This window comes from Triticum dicoccoides, chromosome 6A, assembly GCF_002162155.2.
Source record: "Triticum dicoccoides isolate Atlit2015 ecotype Zavitan chromosome 6A, WEW_v2.0, whole genome shotgun sequence".
NCBI lineage: Eukaryota > Viridiplantae > Streptophyta > Magnoliopsida > Poales > Poaceae > Triticum > Triticum dicoccoides.
This window is the reverse complement of record NC_041390.1, coordinates 32492109-32500525: the sequence shown is the minus strand read 5'-3', so window position 1 is coordinate 32500525 and position 8417 is coordinate 32492109. Positions and strand designations below refer to the sequence as shown.

At 42.7% G+C, this 8417-nt stretch overlaps 1 protein-coding gene across 1 annotated transcript; it reads left to right on the top strand.

The window, feature by feature from the left end:
- The first annotated feature begins 3998 nt into the window (after positions 1–3998).
- Positions 3999–8214, top strand: LOC119315001 (ubiquitin thioesterase OTUB1-like). The gene is made up of 8 exons (XM_037589673.1): positions 3999–4368; positions 5517–5564; positions 5995–6132; positions 6215–6376; positions 7128–7204; positions 7296–7351; positions 7429–7532; positions 7682–8214. The coding sequence occupies exons 1-8, from the start codon at positions 4279–4281 to the stop codon at positions 8003–8005; spliced, it is 999 nt and encodes a 332-aa protein (XP_037445570.1). The 5' UTR covers positions 3999–4278; the 3' UTR covers positions 8006–8214.
- The last annotated feature ends 203 nt before the right edge of the window (positions 8215–8417 follow it).

The following is an 8417-nucleotide window of genomic DNA, read 5'->3' as shown; positions in this document are numbered from 1 at the left end:
GCGTCTGCTGGAGTGGGGTGGGGAGAAGGGGGATTTAACGTGGGAGAAGGGTCGGCCTGCCGTTGGATCCGGACGCGGTGGATGGTCGAGATCTCGATCCAGGGAGAGATGGCGCGGATCGCTAACGTGGAGGCGCGCGGGAGCTCAGAAAATTTGGAGTCCATTTTGCCTTCCCGTTTTATTATTTGAAACAGTCAATCCAAGATATTCATCAGTCGTCCGTCATCGTCTGTGACTGTGAGAAGAAGCAGCGAGAAGGACTCGATAAAAGCATCTACTCGCTTCGTTCCTAAATAGAAAATTCAAATGAACTATCACATACACATATATAGACATATTTTAGAATATAGATTCGCTTATTTTGCTTTGTATGTAGGCATTTTTTGAAATCTCTAGAAATACAAATATTTAGAAACGGAGGGAGTACAACCAAAGACACCAAATTCGGCCCCTCAAGCGCCCGCATGGACCATGTCATGCCCAGCGTTGCCGTTCGCGTTGTTCCTCTCGGCGTCCTCTCCCGTGGCCTACTACACTTACGCTGCCATCGTGGACTTTCCGTGCGGCTACAACGCTAGCAACCGGCTCACCGCGCCGCCGACAAGGTGGGCCGCCTGCGACTTCGTGCCCGTCGTCAGACGCGGCTCCACGGCCACCGTCCGCCGCAGTTGTCGGGGCACTCTAGTGTAACTTTGTGTCTTGTGTAGCCGTTAACTCTTAACCATGTCTATTGTATGCAACCGAAAACCCCGTGTATTTGCATCGGGCCAACCAACGCAGGCCACCAAATGCCAGGTAAAAATTGCTCCCTAACGCAGCCAGTCTACATGTAGGCTATAAAACAACATGCACAACATGGAATTTCCTCTGCATTTACCCAACCAGGCCCAATCGAGTCACAAATGCAAGGAGGCAAAAACCGGTGCAGGTAATCAACACCAGCGGCGAGGCCAATGAAAAGTATCTGTGGGGTCAATGGTATTTTTTGAATTTTTTTTCTTCGGTATGAACAGTAAATGAACAGTGTTCTTAGGCTTATTTTCTAAAAGGTTGTGGGGTCAACTAACCCCACAGACTAACACATAGCTTCGCCGCTGATCAACACACGCCCATAATACATTAGCAGAACAGTGATCGTGCACTAATGACGTGTTTAAACATAATGAATTAATTTCAACAATTATTTGGACATATTTTTTTAGTTTTAACAAGTATTTGAAGATAAATAACCGATTCATCAAGTATTTGGACATAATTAATTAATTTCAGCAAGTATTTCTAGATAAAGAACCAATTGCAACTTGTACTTGGACATAAATAATTAATTTCAACAGTGGAAATGGAGATAAAGAACCAATTCTTCAAGTATTTGGAGATAAATAACCAATTTAACAAGTATCCGGACATGAAGAACAATAGTACCATGTCATTACGAAAAATTCTAGCAACAAGCTAATAATTCCAAGAAAGTACAATAGTTCGTTACAAAAAGCTAAATGGCATGGTATCTACTACATGTTTTGATGTTGCACATAGTTTTGTCGGTCTTCCCACATTTGATCAACAAGGCCTTGCCTAAAATCAGCCATGTATACATGTTGTGCTTGGCCCGTTGACGTTGAAGCATGAGTGATATTTGCTATACCCATTCATCTTCGGGTATGATATATTCATCAATTCCATCATTTAAAAACCAATTCCGAATGATGCAGCAAGCTACAACAATATCTACTTGAGTAGGATAAAGAAAGAATGGGGTGGCATCATGAAGGATTTTGAATCTTCTCTTTAATGACCAAAATGCATGTTACACGGTTGTGCGAAGAGAAGAATGCCTAAGGTTGAATAGCTTCTTCTCATTTTTGCACAGTATCGTTTCCCCACTCATGTAAATGCTACCTGGTCGCGCTATTCGTCACCCTAGGTGAGAAATAATTATTCTTCACCCTCTCTTATTATATCACTACACCATATTTTTACATCCCGTAAATTTTGTTTAACTTCGGAAGTGAAAAGAGGAGATAAGAAATGTATGTCTGTTGGAAAAAAATATTGTATGTGATGAAAAATTACGAACGTAAAAATATAGTACAAAATGCACGTATAAATGTAAAATTTCTTGTTTTCCGACTCATATTTTAGTTTTCTAATACCGTTTTTCTTGAGTGAATCTGTATGAACGTAATTACTCAAAATGTAATGACGTAAGAAAACCTCGTCACATTTTGAGTAGTATGTGTCTTTCTAACACAAAAGGCAGCCTCCTTATCAGGTGTAGTAAGTTGCAGGTACATGTGTGCCATCAATAACTCCAATACAATCCTATTTGGTGGAAATAAAAACCAAAAAATTAGGATCTAAACAGATTCGTTTCTACAATGACAAAATGTAGTTATCACTCAATCTCATACCTTAAAGTATCGATCCCACCGGTAGTTTCCTTCTACTTTGGATTAGGTCTCCAATGAAGAGGATCAACTTCCCAGTCACAAATCTAGCCTTGTTGATGTTGATATATTTTGAAATAGACTTAGTCAAAGTTAATGAAGTTTGGCTTTTTCAAACCTAGAACTTCAATTATTTGAAATGTGGGAAAGTATTTAACAACCTCAGAAGTAGGGGGGTTCAATTATTCATCGGGGGCTCCTCTATCAAGCATCTAAAACAAATTGCAACATCACACTATCAGTTGCAGGCACTTGTACTGCTTACTATGAACTGGTACACATAGTGATCTCATTCTAGGAAAATACAGTCTCATTAACATTATTTACTTTCTAGGCAAAGTTTACTACTTTAGTTTAATCCTCTATTCAACAACAATTGCCACTCTGGATTCTGATAGGTACTCTTCACTGGTCGCCACATTAGAGATAAGTGGCATCTCAAGTGTGGCCAAAACACCAAAAGCAACACTCTCCTTATACTTCGTGGAATCGATATTAAATTGGGAAACGACACTTCCTGATTTGTGCTTCAACTAACCTTGTGCAATAGCAACACATTAGATATCGTGTGCTTCTAATCAATTCTCTCTGCATCAGGCCGATAGGATATGGAGTCAGACTAGTTTGGTGGAGGTCCAAATGGTTAGGTCATGTTCGTGGCACTTATCTTGTCTCACCATAGCGATGCTCTTCCTTTTTTTTCATGCATGACTATAAGGCTGCTCTACAGGCTGGATCCGTTGCTCTTCTTCTGTTAGCCTCTTCTACCTCCAATTTTGTAGGCCCTCTCTTGGGTACTTGGCTTGGGAAGAAGGATGCGGATTTAGGTGTCATTGAGTTGTTGTCTCATCGTTTGTTATCTTTCAAGGATTGTTCACATCTAGTTTGAGTTTGCCAGTATGATGTTTCATTCACCATGTACATCCTTGGTGGCATTGTTGCTCCTTTTGGCAAACCAAGATTTTATAATCTTATTTTCTTGTTTTTCTTGGTTCTTGTGCTTTACTTTGGCAGTGTTTGCTAATGTCGACCCTTGCTCTTCGCGGCGGCAATGAGAGCTCGGCTTGCTAATGATAGATTGGATTTTGTTCAACGAAGGTGTCGTCCGATGGCTACCCTGATGCTCACGTACTGCGCATATGCAACCTAAGTTTTGTCCGACTTTGACACGTATCCCACTCTTTGGCGGTGGATTGGCCGCATGTCCCTGATTGCTTTTCTTGTAAAAAGAAAACTTGCATCTGGGCTGTATCTGCAAATGGAGCTGTGTGCCTTTCCTGTACTAATGTGGTTTACCGTGGAGTTTTTTTTGTTTTGCGAAACAGGTACCAAACCGCCCTCACAGTTTTTGCAAATAAATAGTCCTCCTCCCCCCTTTTTCCATCCCGCACCCTCCACACGTTTCCTCTCCACACCCTCGCAAGTCCGCGGAATTGCCACGCGAGTCCTCCAAGTTTCTCCCGCCCCGATGGAGCCATCCGGTTCAGGAGCAGCAGAACCGGTCGAGGACGACCACATCCAAGAACCGGCCCACGGGGGCTCCAACTCCAACTCCAGCGCCTCCTCCAATGGGGATGGGGCCCCGAGCGCCGCCGCGACGCCCCTCGACCAGGCCGGAGGCTCCTCCGCGCCCTCCCTCGACTACGCCACCTTCGGACCGTGGCTGACGTGGAACGACGTCCCCGTGGTGTCGCCGGCGAGGGAGGATCCTGACGCGGCGGCGGCGGGGCCGTCCGGCTCCGGGCTGGCGTTCGACCAGCGGCTGGCGATCGAGCAGGCGGCCGCCGACGTGGCGAACGCGCTGTGGGGACGGCAGGTGGTGACCATTGCGATGCTGCGACGTGCTCGTGGCGCTTCTTTGGATTCTCCTGCGATGTTCAGGTCGTGGCGCGCGGAGGAGGCGCTCGAGCGGAAGGAGCAGGTACGGCAATGAATCCGGCACTTCTTGCACGCTCGCTTGTGATTTATTAGCATCCGTGTGCCGATCTTTCTGTTCGGGGTGTGGAATTGGAACTGTGATCTCTAAGCCTGCTGAAATCTTGGGGATGATTTAGATTTTAGAGTAGTAGAAATGGAATCTTGGGGACAGTTTGAAGGTTGGGTATTTTCCAGGCTTGCTAAATGATTATCTTGTTCTTGTTCAGCGCTGATTGATTATCTTGTTCTTGTTCAGTGCTAATTGATTCTTCAATTTGGTATGATAGCATGTTTTGCACTTTTGCTGCATGCGAAAAATGTGGGGATCATGTCTTGGCAGTGGTTGCTGACTGTCATATTTTGGCAATATATCTTGATGCCAAAATGTATCAGTTTCCAGTGTAGATGAATGGCGTTATAGGGGAAGTTAACCTGAATGTTTGCTCGGGATTACTTAACTCGACGCACATTATCTGAATCTTGGTTAGAGCGTCATGTGGCATCCTTAGAATATAAGGGGAATCTTGGGCAAATGTTGGCAGCAGTGCACACGTCCTTCATTCTCGTGGATCTTTCCACAATCTGTCATCTTATTCTGAAGCAAACGGCTATCTTGTTGAAACTGTTGTCTGTAAAATGTGGGGAAATCATGAGGTCATGTCCTGGTTACTGCAATATTTTGGTAACAGAGCCTGAAGTCGAATGTATGAGCTTCCTTTGTAAACGGATGCTGTTATCAGAAACTTTAATCTAGGCATTAGTTCAAGACTGCATAAATGAATATAGTAATTCCTGTAAATCAGTTGCCATTTACATGCAAAATCGGCAACCACTTTAGGATTTAGTCGAGAAGTTTCGCCATTTGGGCGATTGGTGCCTGGAAATGATTCAGAAGCCTCAGAATAATTTCATGTAAATAGTTGCCAAAAATAAAGAAGCTTTGGACACACGTTTTGTGGTCTTGCTATATATCATTGTTTTTTTTTTGACCGGGAAAAGGAAAAAAAAATTGGTTGTTTGTTAATTACATTCACTTTTCATTCCCTTATTTCTTGTTTTGAAGTACCCGATCTTCTTGTTGATTCTGTATAATTGTAAGACTGGCATGATGCATGGTCTTTAACTTCGTTTTCTTCATTTCCTGTCAAATAGATCCGTAGAAAAGGAAGGGAAATATGCTCGGAACACGTGAAGCACCAGGTTTGTCTCCATTTTGTCTAATGTAATGTTCAAGATGGTAGTGCATGAAAAATCAGGATCAAAGCCCTATATCACAAGATACTGTGATGAGTGGTTCCTGTACAATCAACTGTTCAGAAGGATCATGTTATTTTTATAAATTCTAAATTGTATGTTGACTCTTGGGTGTGATAGTCTGATGGGACCTGAATCGTACTTGTACTTTTGTTGAGTTTATCATGTGTTAATAGATATCTTCTTGTTTTCTTAGCGAACGACAACCGATCAGTATTAATGATGGAATTATATACTAGCCGTTTCAAACATTTCCAGAGAACATGGAAACCTGAAAAATTGAATGAAAACAACATTTCCATCACATTTTTAGATATATTGTTTCCATGTTCAACTCAGCGTAATTTGAATTCTCATATTTCTGTGTTTGTTGCAGACACATCCCATCACTGAAGTCAGAAGGCATCATAAGCTTGCTTCTGACGAGGCGAACCATCTTGATGCCTATTCGGAATGTAGATCGGTGATTGGTGATGGGGAGTGTTTCTACAGGAGCTTCATATTTTCGTACCTTGTAATCGTCCTCCCCTCTTTTCCTTATCATTGGATGTAGGTTTAGTTATTTAACTTTCTCTGTTTTCGCGAATGTACAACAGGAGCAAGTTCTTGATAGGCAGGACACACATGAGGAACAGCGTCTCCTTGATGTTGTTGATATGGTGAATTTGCACCATGCAGCTCTTCGATGCGACTACTCTGAGTTTTCCAGGGTCAACAGAGTTCGATGGGACTACTCTGAATTTTCCAGGGTCAGCAGAGTAAGTTCTCGCCTTGTTTAGATAAATGCCACTCCAATTATGGCGATTCATAAAAATGCCATTGCAATTTCCAAACTTTGAAAAATGCCACTGCAAATTTTGCAATCTTTGAAGAACACCACTGCAGACTTCGAAAAATGCCACTGGAAGTGGCATGAAATGGCATTTTTCAAAGTTTGGAAATTGCGGTGGCATTTCTCAGAATCGCCATAATTGGAGTGGCATTTATCAAATTAACCTTTGTTATTTCTTGGATAAACATGCTTGCAAGGGATGATGATTCTATTCAGGTTACAGTACACTTCAAGCAGCATCTCTGCATCTGGCATCTCACTATCTTTGTCATTTGCAGGAAATGCACAATTGCTTACCAGTAGTTGCATGCCGTCACGGTATTACGCACTGTTGGCAAAAACTCATTTGAAGTTTATTGTAAAGTTAACAGCCCGATGGTACCAACGGGCTTAAGAAAATTTACTTGCAAAGGAACACCGGCAATATAATGAGGAAATAACATAATTTTATGCTTGTTTGAGCACTGTAACAGTGCGCACCTACTGATTGTTATTGTATAGGCATCACACTGTTCTGTTACTATGCTATAGTATATGCTTAATGACTGAAGCTTCTCAGGCGAGTTGTCTTAGCTGTGTTCTTTTATATCTTGCTATTGATCAGTATCTGTATGTATCATTGTAACCTATGATATGTGATTATCAACTGTGAATTATTGCGTCGCTGGTTCTTTCAGGCATTTAAGAATCTGATCGAGAAAGTAATGAGATGGAAGAGTCATGGCAGGTGGAAGGGCATGGAATCAACTAGCAGGTTTTTGACTCGCTTGGTTTTCTGCAATTCCATCATTAGTATTGTGGCCGAATGCATTCCATCTCACTGACATAATATGTGCCATTTTTAGCTACCGTAAAGAGGAACTTCTCGAGTTCTTCAGCGAGTACGATACGACGCAAGACAGTGAGAAAAACACCCTTGAAGTCATATTTCCTTTTGTTCTCATGTAATTCATGTTTCTGACTCATTTTCTTGGATAGTTTTTATTTTCCTCAGATTAGTAGTAGCTGTCGAGATATGCTGGCACCACGAGGAGTATGAACCGCTTATACCAGGGCTCAGTAGAAATTACAATCTGGAAGATGTGAGTAGAAATTACCATCTGGAAGATGTGAGTGATGCATATCCTCCCGTGCATTACCTCATGCTGATTTCCAATGCATCCGTTCTTGGATACACGACACTCAACTTACCTAACCTCCTGTTGTTGTTGTTGTTGTTGTACGAACACAGTGGTGTTTTCAGCGCGTCACTCCAGCTCGTCGGTTCACGGATCATGTCATGATGGTGGCCTTGGCCAGAGCGCTTGAGATACCCCTCAGAGTGGAGCGAGTCCGAGGAGGATATGATCCAGATATCTACACTGTCCCCGGAGTTCCCCGTCCGAGAGTGACCCTGCTGTACTCGGCAAACCATTACGAAATCATCTATCCGCGTGTTCCTCCAGCTGAGAATTCAAGTCATCAGGCTTCCCAGATAGAACATGCTGCTGATGAGGGTTCAAGCCAACAGACTTCCCAGAGAGAACATCCTGGCGATGAGAGTTCAAGTGAATAGATTCCGCTGGATCAAAGTTGAGTTGGGCTGCTGCCTATGGAGGAGGGTGTTGCTGAGTTTAGTGGTAGAGTAGACCCACCGATGAAGTTGGGGTAGGCATAGCATATACACTTGTGCATTCTTCTTCTGTTGGCTGGTATACAGTGAATCTTGTGTGATCACATTGAACTTGTTGCTAATTGTTGGCTGGTATATACTAATAGATCTCCCATGCAGAGATTCAACAGATTTTGCTAGATTGATGTTGACTTTGGCTGCTGCCTACCTATGAATGAATGCACTAATGAAGCAGTTTCTTTCTTCTGTTGGCGCGTACTCTGCTGGTGCCACTGGATGGATTGACATTCTTTCTTGTGTTGGCAAAGAAAAGATACATACTGCTGGTGCCATTGGATTGATCAGTTTGGCATAT

Excerpts from the sequence above, each read along its gene's own strand:
- LOC119315001 (XM_037589673.1), top strand. The coding sequence starts at position 4,279 with ATGCTGCGACGTGCTCGTGGCGCTTCTTTGGATTCTCCTGCGATGTTC. Across the intron at positions 5,565-5,994 it reads CGGAACACGTGAAGCACCAG|ACACATCCCATCACTGAAGT; the intron begins GTTTGTCTCCAT and ends TGTTTGTTGCAG. Across the intron at positions 7,352-7,428 it reads GTACGATACGACGCAAGACA|TTTTTATTTTCCTCAGATTA; the intron begins GTGAGAAAAACA and ends TTTCTTGGATAG.